General features: G+C 40.9%; 1 protein-coding gene across 1 annotated transcript in view; it reads right to left on the bottom strand.

Moving 5' to 3' along the window:
* Tbc1d23 (TBC1 domain family, member 23) overlaps positions 1-18,355 on the bottom strand; it is a gene marked incomplete at its 5' end in the record, with an annotated part of 38,217 nt that extends 19,862 nt beyond the window's left edge. Inside the window, 10 exon segments of the mRNA XM_013515097.1 lie at positions 51-221; positions 2,562-2,654; positions 4,518-4,640; positions 6,569-6,672; positions 7,544-7,590; positions 7,681-7,805; positions 8,785-8,908; positions 14,502-14,706; positions 16,775-16,880; positions 18,244-18,355. Coding sequence (XP_013370551.1) covers positions 51-221; positions 2,562-2,654; positions 4,518-4,640; positions 6,569-6,672; positions 7,544-7,590; positions 7,681-7,805; positions 8,785-8,908; positions 14,502-14,706; positions 16,775-16,880; positions 18,244-18,355 — 1,210 coding nt within the window.
* Positions 18,356-19,263: the final 908 nt, after the last annotated feature.

The raw sequence follows: 19,263 nt of genomic DNA, 5'->3' as shown, positions 1-19,263 counted from the left end.
CCAATTCAAAAGCAACGGTCAGGGGAAGTGAGCAGCCCACACCAGCGCACCTGTAAGAAGTGTGCCAGGACCATGTTCATGTACATGTCCTCCTCCTCCCGGCCGCTGCCCATGAAACAGAGGTGCTCCCCACCGGCAACGGAGCCCGACTCGATGGACTGCTTCTGTGCCTCCAGCAAGGACTTCACTGACTGGGCAAACTCCGACGGGTTCTGCAGCATCTAGACAAGTTTAAAAACACCATCAATCTGTGTTTCACATACATTTGTAAAACCTGAACTATTTTTCCAGGAAAGACCCAACATTTACAGAGCCACTATGAAAACAAAGGGAAAAGGTTTCTGTACATAAAATCCCTGGGTTAAAAGAACTGTGCATAAGTATACCTATAATACCTTAGAATAAAACTTGAAAATTCACAGAAAGGTTAAATTATGCAAAAAATCCTGCTCTACTAACTTTCTTTGCTTTTGCTTTGTCTTTGTGTGTTTGTGTGTGCATGTGGTACTAAGGACGGAGCCCAGGGTCTCTGCACTGAGCTGCACCCCCAGCCCTTTCTTTTTATTTTGAGACAGAATCTCATTAAACTGTTAGATAGGCCAGGTGGGGGTTGAACCTGCTGCCTCACCTCCTAAACAGCGGGATTACAGGCGTGGGCCGCCACCCTCAGCTGTTTGCTTCCTTACGTAACGAACAACTAGCTACAGTGTCCTTAAATGTAACGGAAAAGTATTCAACACCAAGGGGAAGGCTCCATGAGAAAGACCAGAGAGGAGTGTCTGTGTGCTCTACTTTTTAGCTTCCACTCAGGGGCAAGTACGCCTTGAAGGTCAGCCCGAAAGAGAAGCCTATTTCTCTACACTACTCTAGATATTACAGCCACAGGCCTAAAAAATTCTTTCCTTCCTCTCAAAGGAATAAGTACGCAGTAACTATAAAAAAATTTTAAAAGCTGCTATAGTGGGGCTCCATGAGAAGTACAGTGAAAATCCAATAGAAAAATAATGCACTTTCACATAGAAGACCAATTTATTAGGGGGGAAACGCTCAGTCACATTAGTAATCACCAGTGTTTTCCTCTTCTCATTCTGGTAATATTAAAAAAAAACCCAAAAACAGTCGGAGACCAGTAATGTCCAATATGCTGATGACATGACAGTCATTCACATTTACAGCTCTGAAGTACAAGGTACTTCAGCTTTTTTAAAGCTCAGTAAGCATGGCATGGTGATGCACACCTGTAATCCCAGGACTTGGGAGTAGGGCTGCCTCGAGTACGACACCAGGCCGGACTACATGGCAAGACCCTGTCTGAAAAAACTTTACAAAAAAGACAATAAAGTAGTCATTAGCACAATTTATATGCACATCTCCTCAACCCAACAATTCTATTTTTTTTAAGGACCTATTTTAGAGAAATATTTGCCTAAGTTCACAAAATATAAATGCAGCATCTTAGAAGAAAACAGAAAATAACTGAAATGTACATTAACCAGACAAAAACCTACGGCACATCTGTACCATGGATCACTACATAACATTAAACATAAAAATAAAGGTACTTAAACAGAAAGCTCTCCAAGAAACTACTAAAAGATTACACAAGTTGGCTATCGTGGCTAATGATGCCGGAGATAGTCTTTGAAAAAAAATTTATTCATGTATTCATGAATGAATTGACTGAATTTTTAAAATAAGCTTAAGAATCAACGAAGAAAAAGGTACAGAGCTCGCCAACACAATATAAACAAACCAGCACGGCCTTTCTCACGTAACGTGTACGAAGTGTACAGAACTCCGAGCTCTACCCCCACTTTCCGCCAGCTTCCTACCAACACCACCTTCACACACATCCTCTTAGCCTCAGCAACACTGCCAGGCAAGTGAGGAAGGAGAACCTCAGCAACAGAGCTTAGCACCCACATCTGTTCTCCCTACCCCATGACACACAGAGCTGCTTTCAGCTCCATTCTAACCATCTCTGACAAAATCTACCGTATTCCTTTAACCGAAACGATCCTAGGATAGTCATTTTTTTACGGGTTTTTTTGTTTGTTTGTTTGTTTTCCAGTACCGGAAATCGAACTCAGGACCTGAGCTAAATCTCCAGCCCCCGATAGCAATTTTAAGAACAGAGCCCTTACACACAAACACTATTCTTAAGTATTAGTTTGTTGTATGCGTAAGTACTCGATTACCAAAACTACTTACAGTAAAAGCTTTTAAAATTCTTACCTAATTACACTAAGAGCTAACATTTATAGACTACTTACTAGGTGCACGGCACTATACCCTCTGGCCTACCAGGTAGCTCATGGTTACGTTTAGAATTGACTGACGTAATAATGGCAAAGTAAGCCATGGTTACCGTTGTTATTGACTCTTTATGATGCCAGAAAAACGTCCCAGGCAAAAGGAGACCCAAGAGCAACACGTCTTTTGAGGCAAAGGCTCCCTCTTTACACGGAAAGGAAAACATCTTGAACACGGATACTTATTTATAAGCTAAAGAAAAAAATGAATTTTTATTTCCGAAATAGTCAGTGAGGATTTGTACTAACCAGATCTGAATCTAAGTGGAAAGCAGTTGACAAATGCCCAGCGTTATACTGCTCTGCAGGACGGCAATCCACCACAAAGAACCGGACTCCTTCCTAAAAGGGAAACGTTTGACACGTCGGAATTGGCCGTGAGCTTCACATTCCACAGTGCAACAGCAACAACTGCTTAACGAGCAACCGTTAACCCAAGGACGGGGAACAGGCGCATCGGACAAATGGGTGTCACACAGAGTTAGGAGGACAAACTGGTGCAGACACAAGGAAACAACCTCACGGTCCCGAATACGTTTATTAATTTTAAATAGTTAAAACATGTTTATATGTTCTTTTTGACTTGGAATTCTTAAAATATGTAGCGAGAGAATGCCCGTTTGCACACTAAATCTAATTATATCAGAATCTAACGATTTTTCAGCGTGTATCATGTAAACACTACAGTTATAAACGCAACTCCAGACACACATTTTTATAGCAAATCCACAAACTAATCAATGGTTAAATTTACATAAAGAACTAAATATCCTTGCGGAGTGATAACAATGTCAATTTGAACCAAAGAAGGCTTCAGATTGGATCTCCTTAACCTGGATTACATTATTTCTTTTTAATATTAGTTCTAATAAGAAATAAATGAGAGGGGGCATATTCTCAAAATTCTGAACTCACAGCAGAAATAAAGAAAGAACCCCAACTGAGATCTAGTGTAAAGGGCCTACCCCCCTCATCTACTCTTTCCCCTGCTCACCTCCGGAAGTGCACCCAGCCTCCCGAATATATACACCCCAAGGTAACGGTGACACAACTCAGTCAGCAGCACACACTGAAACACTGTCACTGGTCAAAATGGCTCACGATATTATCATAAGGGTATCAGACAATGGTAGTTTTTGTAACTGGTCCTGGGGAGCTTTATGGCATTAACCATGTCATTTGATCTGCTGTGTAACTACACAAATTTAAATGTTAAATGTGAAATTCACCCTTTCTTTTTGGTACCAGGAAACAAACTCAGGATACTGTGCTTGCCAGGCAGGTACGGTGCCACTGAGATATATCCCTGGCCCCCTTTTAGTACTTTATACAATGCCACATTCAACTGCTTTGTTGAAATATGAAAAAACTGGTGTCAAGAATGACAAAAATACATGTTGATGATTAAAATAACACAAGCTGACAGCCTAAAAAACTGATCATCTAAACAGAAGACTTAACACAGTATTCAAAAAAGCAAAACTGTTATCATGAATTAATTTTTATCATGTTAATTCATTGCTATCATGAATTTTTTTATTTTAAAGAGAAAAAACAATAACAAAATAACAACAAAGACTCAAACAAAAACAATAAAAAACGGTACAAGATTTCAAAACAAAATGGTAAGAAGCCAGGTGTGGTGGTGCACACCTGTAATCCCAGCACTCGGGAGGCTGAGGCACAAGGATCGTTGCAAGTTCGAGACCAGCCTGGGCTACAAAATGAGCTCAAGGCCAGCCTGAACCATATAGCGAGACCCTGTCTCAAAAACACAAATCAGTCAATCAATCAACAAAATTTTTTTTTCTTGACCAATTTTGCAGGCATATATCTGGTAATCTGAACAACTCATTTGAAGACAACAGTAAGCAATATAACAATCATTGTTGGGGCTGGGGATTTAGCTCAGCAGCACAACGCAGGTCTGGCAAGCGCAAGGTCGTGAGTTCGATTCCCGGTACCGGAAAGAAACAAAAACAAAACAAAACAATCATTGTTGAATTCTGACCACCTTGTTTAGTGAAGGTCTGTATTGTTTCTAATTTTTTAAAATTTCTTTTTATTATCTTTAATTGTTTGATCAATCTTTCTGGCACTGGAGGCTGACCTGCCAGGCACAAGCTTTATCGCTGAGGTATACGCCCAACCCCAGTTCCTTCTACTTAAAACGCAGTTCCCTGATGAATGATCTCCCTTACTGACCCCTTGTAGCTGATTTGCTTGAAGAATCTCTGACACGGAGATGGCTAGACACAGAGCCTGACTCAGATCCGCATCATCGCCCTTCATCCCCAACAGAGCACTGCCAAAGAGATGGTGATGATCCTGTTCAAAGAGAAACTTTTTAGTAGTATGGAAAAAAATCAAAATCAAACTTTTTCCCTAAATATACTGATAGAAACCATGATAAGGGGTGAAGTAACTACGTATCCTTCCTGGGTCTTATGATTTTTTAAAACTGTTGTATAATATTAAATTTTGTGTGTTAAAAGAACCACACATAAAGTCCCTTTTAGAGTGCACACAAGGGGCTGGGGATTTAGCTCAGTGGCACAGCGCTTGCATGGCAAAAGTGAGACTGTGAGTTTGATTCCCGGTGGGGCGGGGGAGTTCACACAAAATCAAATTTTTAGGAAAGTATAACACTCTACACAGCTCCTTTCCATACCATCACTTCACTTTTAAGAGTTGGGCAGAGTGCAGTGGCACACACCTGTACTCCTCTCAGGAGGCTGAAGCAGGAGAATCACCACAAGTTCAAGGCCAGCCTAGGCTACACAGTGAGATCCCGTCTCAAGGAAAACTAAGACAAATTTTAAGGGTTCGGAAGGCAGCTCAGTAGTAGTAGAGCACTTGCTTCGCATGCACAAGGCCCTGGGTTTGATCCCCAGCACTGCAAAAAAACAACAATAAAGCTAAAAAAAAAATGCTTGCCCACGAACTGGGCATGATAGTGCACATCTGTCATCCCAGCATATGGGAGGCTGAGACAGGAGGAATTCAAGGGTAGCCTGGGCTACATACGTGAGACCCTGTCTCAAAAAAGCAAATTAAAGGCCAGGTGTGGTGCGCATGCCTGTAATCCATGCATTCTGGAGGCTACGGCAGGAGGATCTTTGTGAGTTCAAGACCAGCCTGGGCTATAAAGTGAGCTCAAGGCCAGCCTGAACTGCATAGTGAGACCCTGTCTCAAAAAAAAAAAAAAAAAAAAAAAAAAAAAGCAAATTAAAAAAAAAGTCTGCTTGTAATTTTTCATAATAAAAACAAAAATATGGCAGAAATGAATTGAATAAATTACATAATAACCTAATTGACAGCCTAGTGTATTTTGCAACTACCAGTAGAGATTATCTACACTTAAAGAAAAGGTGCTTCTCCTAAAGGAAACAATGAGAAAAGACTGATTTCTCACTCGGTATGCCAAACCACTACTTCCTCCTCTCACTCACTCAACCCTGCTGGGAACTGAGAAGATTCATACACGAAAATTATTAAATTAGCTGAAGTCAGTCCCCAGAAACAATTTCTTCTTTAAATTTCTTATTTTTCAGGGAAATGTTCTTAAAAGAAAATTACCTGCCTTCTGAGACACCTATACTGAGCATATTTTAACCTTGACGTTTCAGTAGTACTAAGTAGCAGTACCTAAGGCAGAATGCTTTCTTTAAAATGACCACCATGTTCTTGTAGGCCGCTGAGGTCACAAACAAACCTGTGTGCTTTACGAATTAAAACACACTGCCTCTTCCACTATTTGTGCTTCCCGAGGTGCTATTTCATGGAAGTTCACAGCACTCGTGCTCTAACCTGGTGCCTCCACTGAAAGCACCAAGTCTGCAGACCCTGGTCTGTAAGTGGCTAGCGGACCCATTTTTTTGTCCATTTACAACACAGTTCTGCATCACTAAGATGGTCCAAGGCTGACCCCAGAAAAGCAGACATAATAACTACGCACCTCTACTGGATTTTTGAAATACAATGTTTGAAGTTACAAAAGCACTCATTTAGGAAATAATCTCACAGTCAGTTTTCTCAGGATCAGTAATAACTAACAGTGAGAACAAAGGTTAGATGACTTCCCGGATCTTTTCAAAACTCCTCCATGAAGAAGGACGTTCACAGTGAAAGCAATCACACAGAACTGCAGTAAGAAGTCAGTGAAGAACAGTAACTTAAGAATATTCTGACTGCAGTTGATGTAAAGTAAATAAAACAACGACATATAAAAGAGCTGTTCACTTCTTGTCTTTTACCTTCCTAAACGAAGCTGGTGTTTTACTGCAGTAATACTGAGCCAGGGTAAAAAGGTCTTCTATATCTTCAAGATTCAAACTGGACGGCATATTTTCCAAGAACTCTGAAAGAGAATTGCAGATAACGTTTAACTGTCTGTGAAACATTTATACTATTTATGTTCAAAACTAAAACACAGGGCCGGGGATATAGCTCAGGGGCGTAAGTGCCTTCCTGGTAAGCATAAGGTCCTGAGTTCGATTCCGGGCACCAAAAAAAACCCTAAAACATATTCAGCATAATAAGTAGTACATAAATGGAACAATGATGCTTTTAAAAAGCTGCTTATAGAGAAAGAAGCTGATACCGTCAATGCAATTTTCTTGCTAATAATGCATGGTCAGATAATAAAGTCAAATTCATTAGCTTTAATCAGAATTCACTGATTATTTAGCGAACATATAATGCCAGGGCCCCTAGAAATAAAAAAAATTAGTAATAGTTTCTAAGTAACTTTATCTTGCATGAAAAAATCGTAACAATGTAGTAAGAAAACAATATTATACAAATAGTACAAAGTATAAGGCAATATGGAGAGAATGTAATGATCTCTGTCGAGGAACTAGAGTGAGATTCCAAAAGAGAAAACCAAAGCTTCGCAACAGAGATTGTAAACGGAGTATAAAGAGGTTCACCGGGGGCAGAGGTGGGGGCGGGGTGGGGGTGGGAGAGCATTCTACCTGGGCGTTAGAATCAGAGAAGGGGTATAGGCAGGAATAAACAGTGAAGATACATGAAGGAGTGAGTGCAGACAGCAAAATCAGAGAAGACAACCTTTAAGGTGTCTGCACCTAGTGTTTGAAGAATACGGGAATACAGCATTACAGGAACCTCAGAGCAGCTACAGCCTAACCTCCTGAACTTATGGAGGAAAAACCGAGTTTCAGAAGGATTATCTCATCTGAAATCTTTTCCCCACATTAAATAATACTTACGGATAACTTCTTCCTTGCTGTCTGACTCTTGTGCTAAAATAACTTCTCTGTAAAAGGAAATCACATTGCATTTGCGTTAAATATTAACCAACCATCCTGAGAAAAAAGAAGAAAAATCTAATCTATTTAATACTTACTTTGCATTAACAAGGATAATTAACATTAAGAAATAAATAAAAAATGGATCCGCTTGTTGGAGATATCCATCCCATATTGCCTGAATGACTTCAGTGGAACAGTAATAGGCAAACAGGCTTCCAAGCTGTAATTAGGAAATGTAATGAGAAACATAAATCACTGGAGCTGGCTTGTAATACTTCTAAAAGTATCACACAAATGAAAAATATTACAACAAATTACATGCACCTGATATTTCACATATTTTAACTTTAGTGTATGTCCCAGAATAACACATCCATCAAAATTACACATAGAAGAACAGAGTACTGAGCTGTACATTATTTTCCTTTACATTAGCCATTTGATAATCTTAAATAATTTTCCTCATTATTTATTAATTCTTATATGCATCATCAACAGTTTAAGCACAACGTTTTAAACTGCGTTGATATATATTTACATGTATTATATGCATACATTTCTAGAGATGTGTTAGTTACTATAGTGAATATTGAATTTACATACAGCTGTAAAAATATAATACATATTAATACATACTAAATACGTATTAGTTATATTTCTATGTACGTGTAATATAACAAAAAGCTAAACTTTGTATCAAATAATCTGAGCTAACATATGTGAAGAGCAAAAGAAAATTATTTTGAAATACCAGTAATTTTACTCCTGTAGTTTACTAATGGTCTACAATCTAGTCACTCACTCATTTGTTTGTTTATTTGAGACAGGGTTTTGCTATGTAGTTCAGGCTGGTTTTGAACTCACAGTGATCTTCCTGCTTCAGCCTCACAAGTATTGGGATTAAAGGTACGTGCCAGCATGCCCAGCCTGGTCTGTAATTTAGAACTCTATTTTCCTTGAAAAAACACTACCTAGCCGGATAGTGCCACAAGCCTGTAATCCCAGCACTCAGGAGGCTGAGACAGTAGGATCGCCATCAGTTCAAAGCCAGCCTAGGCTCTGACTTGGGCTCAAGACGAGCTTGAACTTCATAGCAAGATCCTGTCTCAGAAAACAAAATGAAACAGAACAAAACACTACCTCACTATAGTTTTATATGAACTATTTTTCATTAAGGGTTCCTACTTTCACTTCATTACCCAGTGGAGTGCATAGGAGTCTGGAGTAATTTTCTTTGTATCAAGAAAAGAGCAAAGCTCAGGCTCATGGTACTGGATGAGTAATCGGAAGAGATGAAATGGTCTCCCCTTCAGGGAACAATCCCTAGAAGAAAAACAGTTCTTTTTACATTAACAGGCCAGAAATGAGCGCATCAGTAACAATCCCCGGCAACACCTGCTGCATCCCCTGCAGGCCTCCACTCCCCCCGCACATGTCCTGCCCACCACATATTCGAGGTCACCTGACAGGACCAGGCAAAGTTCTCTACTAACACTTCCCCTTCATCTGACTTGACCGAAGTTCTACGGTCACGTTAGGGAGAGTCTCATGCAGCGCTCAAGTGAGGGAACTACAGGAATCACAGAACGTACAACTTAAGCTACTGTGATAAGGTTGGGGTCCCAAAAGATCTAGAGTCCTAAGGAAGTCTCATCTACTACTGCCCTGCCGAAGGTGAAGGTGTTTTTGTTAAACTCCCAGAAGGCTGCACATCACCGGTATACTCAACTAGGAATGTCCTTCCACAAAGTACAAGACTGAAATGAGCACAGATAAATGTTTCAGAATGTGGAGCTCTACCCTGAGAAACCACTGAAGTGGCCAGGTACCTGGTTCTCAGAGTGAATTCCAAATACTCATTCTAGCGAACCACTGTCATACTTCAAAGGTTAAGAGTAAAATGGGCCAGGCATGGTGGGGCACACCTGCAATCTCAGCACTCCGGAGGCTGAGGCAGGAGGATTCCTACAAGTTCAAGGCCAGCCTGAGGTACACAGACTTCAAGGTCAGCCTGAACCACATAGTGAAACTCTGTCTCAAAAAGACAAAAGGAAAGAAAGAAAAAAAGAAAAAAAAAAAACCAGTAAAATGGGAAAGTTGAATATGAATATTGTTTTACAGTAAAAGGCAGCAAACATATACTACTATTTTTATTATCACAATGCCTTTATTTTTTCAAACACATACCACATTCCATTGTGAGATACTCCAAAAGTAAAAGGCCTGGAGACCCATCTGGACTACAGATCCCCTGCAGCTTCTAGCTATTACTTCAGGAAGCTTAGCAAGTATCTTCAGCTTTAAACAGGCTCCTCTTTACACGGCTGGCAGCTCCTCACACCCTGATCTGCCGTCTCCCATACCCCCTTTCCTTTCGTGTGTGCTAGGGGATGGGTCAGTGATAGGGATCACACCCAGGGCCTCGTGCACGTGAGGCAAACACTCATCACTGAGCTACAAGCCCAGGCCTATGCCGCTCTTCTGAAAGGTACCCTCCCGACACCCAGAAACCCAAGCACGTAAGCCCGAAGGAGACAACCCCTCGGAGCAGATGCAGACGTGGTTCACGTCCTCGGCCTGCCCCTCAAGAAGCACAGTTGCTTCCGCCTTCCCACATGCAGTCTGACTCTGCACTCAGAAACTCTGTCTTCTAACTCTCAAGTAAGTAGCACTCACAGAAATATTTTGTGCCTAGAAGATCTGTTAGACATTATTGTTTTCTCATTAATTCATTTTACTGTTTATGTTTTTAATACCTCAAAACTTAACTCAGTTACTTCGCGGAGAAAGAATCTCAGCCGGGCACAGTGGTGCATGCCTGGAGGCCTGGCACCTCAGGAGGCTGACGCAGGAGGATCAGGTGGCAGCCCAGGCAAATAAAAACTAAAAAGGGCTGGGGATACAGCTCACAGCAAAGACCCAGTCCAATCCTCAGTACTTAGGGGGAAAAAGCATCTCTCAAAACTCCAAAGATAATCAACTCTTGGTAGTATGATCTTTCTGAAGAGTAGAGATGGCTACTCTTTTAACTACTACAGCCAACAACGGCAGGCACTACGAACATAATCACCTCTGGACAGCTTGCTTAAAGTATGGCGCTGCTGGACTAAGTCTTCACTTAGTAACTCCTCAGCCGCTAAGGAACTCTCCTCATGCAGCTTTTGCTGTGAAATGCATTCTACTAGTCTCAGGCACGAACCTGCACAGTTTAAAGCACAGGTCATCACAATAAAAGTACTTACTGATACGCCAAAATACCACAATAGCTTTTTACAAAGTTATTTCATTGTATCTTCATGAACAACACTACGCAACATACATTCATTGTGTAGAAAAAAACCGAGGCTTATTGGAAGTCAGGGGATTCACCAAAGGCCACGTAGCTAAGAAGTGATGGAGCTAAGACTCCTACCCAGAAACACACTAAATCACGGCCATGCTGTCCCCTTCCACGCATACAATTTGGTATTTCAACAAGAGATATTTTGGCAAGGGTACAGTTTCTAAAAAACCGAACTGTAAAGAAAATGAAACAAGGTAAAAAGTTTCATATAAAAAAGTTAATTAAATGACTGCCACGGTTTTAACACTAAAGCAGTGACAAAGAATTTTAAAGTACTACTCAGGGGCTAGGAATGTGCTTGGCGGAGTACCTGCCTGGCAGAAGCAACCCTCTAGGTATGATCCCCAGCACTACAAAAATAAGATGAGACCAAATTAAACAATTAAAAATGCTGTTCAAGGGGGAATAACGAACAGTAATCTGTACAAATCTAACCTCCGAGCTCACTGCGGGATTTGGCACGATTCTCAACCTGCCACTTCCTGAGACTGCAGATGGTAAGAAGCTCTGCAGACGAGATTCCAGGCAGGGAATCCAGGTACCCAGAGACAGAAAGATTCCCATGTGGCAGAAGTACCTCCTTGCTGGCCTGAATACTTTCCCTGCCATAAAAGTGCGAGGCAATAGAACATTAAGATAAGACACAAAAACAGAAAATAAGGAGCAGAAAATAAGGAGCATAAACTGTAAAAATAACTGCTTAAATCCTTGTACCAACTTCTGAAGAAGTATCTATTATTTAGTAGCTGCATACTGTGAAATTACTGTCAACTGCAAGGCTCTGTGTTCATGGGAATTCTACCCATCTTACATCTGAATCTGTAGTAGAAGGATCTGCTACAACGGAATTCTTCTAGAAGCCACCTGTGGGGCTCAGTGTCCTTCCCGGAGACCTCAACACTCACAACGGCTGGAGTGCTACTACGTGTGCAGCTCAGGGAAGGAGGAACTGGAGGAACACGGCAAGACACAGCTCCGGGTAGAAGTACCTCCCTCTACTCCCAATGCGACTGTTCTCTAAAGGAAGCTGGGGCAGCACGTCCTCGCTAGGGCTGCCTCTGTCAAAGTGAATGGCGTCCACGAGAAGTGCTCCAGCACAGGCAGATGAGAGACCTGGAGTGTCAGCATGCCTAAACAAGAACCTCAAGGCTGGCTCTGCCTTGTCCTTGGCGTCTTTGGGTCTGATTTCCTTCTACACAGTATGGCTTCAAGGCAGCATGAGGTTCTCTATCCTGATACACGTTATAGTTATGGAGCCTGCTTTTAAAAGCAGGTAGGCTCTACCCAGTGCACTTAGATTTGAAATGACAGGGATCCCTGGCTGAATAGACTTTTTTATTCTACATACATGTTTTCATTCAATAAATTTGTTCTTTGCCTAGATAGTTCTCAAAAAAAATTCAGAAATTGCCAATAAATACATGCGAAAGTACTCAACATCAGTAACCAACCAGGAAATTTTATCCCAAACCTCAGTGAGGGCCTGGGAGTGTAGCCCAGCGATAGAGCACTTGCTTAGCATGGGTAAAGCCCTGGGTTCAATCTCCAGTACCATGGAAAATGAAGGTAAAATAAAACAAACATAGTGAGACATCACTTCACACCCCCTAGGATGGTGTTACGGCTTGTAACTAAATGCGCCCCCAAGTCCATGTAGCCACGGGTGGGGCTTCTCAGAGGTGATCTACATTGTGTGACTGACTCACAGCACAAGGCTAGCACTCGGGGAGCTAGGGTTAAAGTGAGTGCTACCTGCCCTCAGGGCAGCAGCCCGGACACAGCGGAGGGACAGAAAGAGGCTGCCGCTCTCACTTGCAGTTGGTCACTTGCTCTGCTCCCTCCGGTGCACCCTGAACTGCTTCTCCTCCGTGATGCTCTCTGCCATCCCAGCCTGCACTGGAGCAGCCAATTACAGGCTGAAACCTCTACAAACTGTGAGCTAAGTAAAGCTTTGCTCCTTTAATTTGAGGGTCCGGTACTTTGTCTCAGCAACAAGACAAAGTAACTAAGATGGCTATAATTAAAAAGATAAATGTGAGGGGAAAGGATGCAGCTGCTGTGGGAAACTGGCCATTCTTCGAAACTTAAACACAGGCACGAGATACAGCAGTTCCACCCTAAGCGCATACGCCGGAGAAACCAATATTCATCGTGGCACATTCATGACAGCCAAAAAGTGAAAACCACCCCAATGTCTACCAACGGATGAATGAGTAAATACCACGTGTTACACGCACACGATGAACTATTACTTAGCAACAAAAGAAAGCAAACGCAAGAATGATATACTACAATCCAGATGAACCCGGGAAACTAGACTAAGGGAAAGCAGGCAGGAAAAACACACTGCATGCTTCCCTGGACAGGCAACGCCCACACAGACCCGCAGACACGCAGTGGGCCAGCGTGCGCGCACAGCACTGCAGGGCCGCCTACTGCACGGGAGCGGGCTTGTGCCCGCGGGGAGGAGGTGGCTCAGAAGTGCGACTATGTCTGCACAGCTCTGCATCAGAAATTAGTGAGCTGTATGTATTAAAAGGGTAAATCTTACAGTACGCAAATAATACCCGATAAAGTTATTATTAAAAGAAGAAAACATTCTTTCACTGGTTCTAACAAGTAACCAAGGTGGAAAACTGTACCAGTAAAGAATGCAATGTCTATGCAAACTTAGGTTCAAATCCTGACTCAGTCACACCGAGAAGTATAGCCTGGAAAGGCACTTTAATCTCTCTCCTCCTCTATCCTGCTTTGGTTTCTGTAGTTGTAAAGCAGATGCCTACCTTATGCTGGTCACTGTTTAAATTAGGGGAAAAAATCTACAGCACTCCCAACGTGCTATTATGTTGGAAGTAAAAAACAGTCAGTTAACTTTCCAGGTCCAAAACAGCAGTTGTCTACCTTAGCGCAAGAGGGTTAACTAGAAAGCTCTAAACAAACACTGACGCCAAAGACTCACCGCCAAGAGGTTTCAATGGAATTAATTAGGTTTGCAAATAAGCAGTAAGACTTTTAAGAGCTCCCCATTATTCTAATATACATGCAAGCTGTTCAGCCAAGTCACCGGTCTAAATACCATCTAAAGTTTCTTTTGACTCTGAAATTTGACTATCTGATCCACAGCACTAGAAACCAAAACAATTCTGTCTGGCTTCATCAGTGAGTGCCCCACGGCTGCCATCTCAGTACCCACACATCCGTCTGCTCCCAGCGTAAGTATCCCTTGCCCAGGAAGTTATTCCTGCCTACACTAAGGTAGTACTCTGAAGTCTCAGTTTTCAAGCAGACAATGTAATAGACATTGTACTTTAAAAAAAAAAAAAGGACACAAATAGAGATAACACCTAATAAACTTAAAGAGTTACGCTACATAAACTCCAGAAGTAAAAATTCTTAACTGAACAATCCTTTGTTTAAAACCACAAAAACAAAGTCACAAAACAATTACCTGTACAGTTCTAATAACCTTAAAAAGTATATGAACCTTTTATTCTATCAAGTAACTCCAACAACTTTAGTGCAAACTAAATCTGTACATACAACTTTTAAAACTATAACTGAATCATATTTTACCTGGGAATGTACTTATTCATAACAGCATAAAAGCAATTGTACAAATCACTTCGTGGCAGCTGAAGTTGCACCAGTGGTTTCAGGAGATGAATCCAGCTAAGTGATGCACTGTATTTAATGTTACGTGATTTACAATAGAAGGTAATTACAGATTCAATGTCCAGGAGTAATTCTGCTGCCTGCTCCTCTGGCACTGAAAGTTGGTCTAGAAAATAAACATCAAAATAAAGTTACTAAAGAAATGTTAAAGGCCTAGTAATTATGTATGCATTTGGAACATGACAAAGGCAAAAGTAAAATTACCAGACAGCAGCCGGGTGTGGTGATGCACACCTGTAATCCCAGCACTCAGGAGGCTGAGGCAGGAGGATCATAGCAAGTTCGAGACCAGCCTGGGCTACAAAGTGAGCCCAAGACCAGTTTGAACTGCATAGTGAGACCCTGTCTCAAAAAAACCAAAAAAAAAAAAAAATTACCGGAGAGCATTTTTCCTCATAAACCCAAGAAAAAAACAAAACTCTTTAATATTTTTCTTTTTCACTTAATTGCTAGAAAGCAAAAAAGTGTTTATTATCTACATCAGAAAGAGCAGCTGCCACTCTTAACTTTTCCTTCTTTTTTGCCTTTTTGGGACAGGGTCTCACTATGCAGTTCAGGCTGGCCTTGAGCTCACTTGGTAGTCCAGGCTGGTCTTGAACTCTCAACGATCCTCCTGCCTCAGCCCCCCAAGTGCTGGGGTTACAGGCATGCGCCCCCACGCCCAGCTTTAACTTTTCAAAAGAAGGACAGGGATTCATTCCGACCACCAAGTTCCCTTTCTCTTTTTTTGTTTTTGTTGGTTGGCTGGCCTGTCTGTTTGAGACAGGGTTTCATGTGCAGTTCCGGATGCCTCAAACTCTCAGCAACTCTGCCTCGGCCTCCTGAGTAACCAGCAGTCCGGGACTACAGGTGTGCACCACCACGCCTGGCCTTTTTCTTTTTTTTTTTGCCTTCGATAAATTTTTTTTATAAAGTTGCTGAAATATGCCTAACATAAAACTGCCTAAGACCTTATACTATACCGACAGTTCTCAAATAAGATAAAAATAAAATAAAAACTCAAATTAAATGTGAACAAGTCTATAAACAGAAACAATAAAATCAAAGTAATCTCATAAATATGTGATACTCTCAAATCCCTCACGTACCCTCATGTACTACCCTCAAATCTCTGGTCCAAATTACATTTTTGCCCCCACTAGCAATAACATTTCTAGGTAATTAGTACATAAAAGCCTATTAAAAATAAGTTAATTAAAATATGATACAAAGAGAAACAGATTCCAACGGACTATAGATGAATTAGAAAAAAGTAAAACTAACAGTCTATACTGTAAATTAAAATAGGCCTCACGGGGTGATTGGAAACTATTAACCCACAATTTGTAGTAGTTTTTCTATAGTAGAGCTTGATCTACCACTCATAAACTTTTAGAACACAATTCCTTCAATTTCAAGGCTGTATATAATCAAATACAATTTAATTATACTAACACCAAGTTTAAGACTAACAAAACTAAGCTGGAGATGGTGGCGCACGCCTGTAATCCTAGCACTCGGGAGGCTGAAGCACGAGGACCACTGCAAGTTAGAGACCAGCCTAGGCTACAAAGTGAGCTCAAGGCCAGCCAGAACTGTATAGTGAGACCCTGTCTCAAAAAAACAAACAAAAAAAGCCAAAGCAAGACTAGCGAAACTATAAAAATACTTGAAAACTGGACATATAATGCAAAAGAAACAGTAAAAACTGGGTCTCTAAATTATTAAACAAAAAATAAATAAATTATTAAACAGTATTTTGGAAGAATTTCAGAAGGGCCTACAAACTATTCACAAGCAGTGACAGTTACACATAGACGACGCCTTGCAGCCTCATGCACACGAAGGGGGTGGGACAGACCCCTGGGGTGCTACTGCTGACTTGCTGTCAGGAAGTCCGGCCGGGCAGACCCCAAGGGCAGAACCTGGCTGGGTGGGCCCTCCTCCCAGGCTCCTCCTGCCTCCGCTTCCCGGCGGCCTTCCCTCCACAGACCCCTCCTCTCTACGGCTTCAGGTTTAAGCCTGCAGAACCTGGACTGGGACTTCTGGAACGTGAGCCAAAATATCCTCTCCTCCTTTAAGCTGTAGGTGCTGGTGTTACGCGTCATCGAAAAGCAAGCCCTTTATGCATCCAAGACAGTCTAAATTAAGAAGGGAAAAAGGGTTGGCTGTTTGAACGCAGTTACTAAACTTACCAATAAGCCCCAAGCAATCTTTATGAACAGTGGTCTGTTCGGGCAGGTCTAAAATACCGTCCCAGGATGCCAAACTATCACCTTTTCCTGCCACATTCAGAGCGATCTGGAAGAAAGGTTTTAAAATGCTATTAGCTTCGCGTCCTTTCTCAGTCTTGAAAAAATGCTGTAGCAATGAAAGGCTTCAAAGGAAGAGTACCAAAGATTACAAAGTAACCAAAGTATACTTCATCAAATGCTGAACCCTCACGTAACAATGGACCAACAGAATTATTTTAAATCTTCCTATATTAGATTTGACTACTTTGTGGTTGATTCACTGAATAGAAGACACAAAATATTTATGTACTTATATAACTTTATTTCAAGCAATCACTTTTGTTGCTGTTTTAAAAATTAAAATGTGGTATTAGCAAAGAAAAAGTACTACATCTGCGCCATCTACAATTAAAAATTATATAGAACACTTCATGAAGTGAGGAAAAACATTGCTATTTTTTAAGGTTTTATAAATGTACAAAACCACTGTATTGAAGGAATCTTCAGAGACATATTAACCAGTTACAACAAGTGGGCCTTGTAGCATTCGATTTAAAGCAAATCACCCCTAAGAAAAACTAAGACAAATGAAGAAATCACCTTATGATATTAAGGACTTATTAATCTTTTCAGTGTTTCATGGGTTACTTGAGAAGTCTTTATTTTCTAGGCCTTCACAATACAGTGTTTCGGTACACAAGCAAGCACGCGCACTCCAGCAAGGGAAGGGCGAGGGCGCTGGTCAGACACGACGGCCACACCGCTAACAGTGGAAGCTGCACTGGGGTTCACCACAGCTCACTGTACAAGTCTCCGGACCTGCCTGTATGTGCTTAGATTTCTATAATAAAACACTAACAGCGCCATGTACAGTTCCCATTCCATTTCTTAAAGTGTGTATGTGCGCAGAAGAAAAAAAGAAAAAGAAAAACATCTAAACTTATTTTGTGTTTTGCCTATGAGTGGTAACTAACATGATTGTTTTATTTCCTCTTTTGTGTTTATATTTTCAAATATAGCAAATATATTTTCACTAATAAAATTTTGAAAGTATTATTACATACGCATTGGCAAACAGAAAATCTGCTATAACCAACACCCAGAGCATATTACATTTTTAAAAATACAGCTAAGATTATTCCTATGTGCCACTGCATATCCTATTTTACTTACCAGGCGTACTTCCCCATTTCCTTAGTTCCCATAAGAAACACTTCTAATGGCTACAGAACATCACCTCCCAAGCCCTAACCACTACCACTAAGTGCAGTGAACAGCGGAGAGACAAGAGTCAGCACGCTGCTCTACTGAGCAAACTTTCTCTAGATGCAGCATATTTATCGAGCTTTTCAGAGGGCTGAAAATTTTTTAAAATAACTTTAACATTATTTTTAAGCTGCTACATTTTAGTCATTTTAGTTTCCAGTTACCTTCCAAACTTTGGCCCTCAGTTCAGCAGGCAGTGGCCTCCCTTGAATTATATTTCTCAAAGTTTCAAGATCACAACCTCCTGCTTCCAGAGCCTCTTCAAGATCTTTTTCCCTGAAAAACAAATCCTATCAGGATACACTTTAATTTTATATCTTTTCTTATTCAAGATTTATTTACAAGCATGGCCTATTAAATAAAAAAGGGTTCCCAAGCAGTCAAATTTAACATCAAGGCACACATAGTATTCATATAATCCATTTTCCAAGGAGATGAATTCAAGTCACACACAAGCATTTTCATTTTGTATTTTGTTTTAACAAGTTTAGCTAAAGATTAGACAAATTTTACTAGAAGATGGCGCAAGGAGGGTGAAAGCATTGTGAAATCACACTAGTAACAGTAATCGCAGTAGTCATGCCAAGTAACACTTGCTATAGCATTCACTATATACCAGATATGGTTCTAAACATTATAGCTGTGTTTTTCCTCCCTACAGTGAAACATGATACATCACTAGACCTAATTACAGAAATAAAAATTAAGGCAAAAATTATGAAACTTAAGTAATCATCCTATAATACTAAAAAGGTCACTATTCTTTCAAGTGTTTAACGTATTACTACTATACTCATGTGTATCATTGTGATAGAGCCAGGATTCAAAGGGGAGTGAATGCTCTTGACATTATGCTAAATAGTAGCAAGAAGGAGAAACCACAGAGAACCAGAGTCCGCTACTATTTACATAACTATACTGCTATCATCCCTGGAGCAGTGTCTGGCTCACAACCAGCTATTAATCGAAGCCAGAGGAACAAAACAGTCTACTGGTATTATACATTATACCAAAATACCACCACATCATCCCGTAAATTATGAATAATGCACACAGGAAGGTAATACTTGTAGGGGAGACAGTGTGTGACACGGTCGTGCCCTCTACAGCTGCCACCTCTGGTACTCTCAGCGCTATTGTTCGTTTTTCGGTGCAGATCTGGTATCTCTTCTGTGCAGGTGGGA

The sequence above is a fragment of the Chinchilla lanigera genome, unplaced genomic scaffold (genome assembly GCF_000276665.1).
Source record: "Chinchilla lanigera isolate Chin_1 unplaced genomic scaffold, ChiLan1.0 scaffold00026, whole genome shotgun sequence".
Taxonomy (NCBI): domain Eukaryota; kingdom Metazoa; phylum Chordata; class Mammalia; order Rodentia; family Chinchillidae; genus Chinchilla; species Chinchilla lanigera.
Note: the sequence above shows the minus strand (reverse complement) of the source record. Positions and strands in the feature narration are given on the sequence as shown.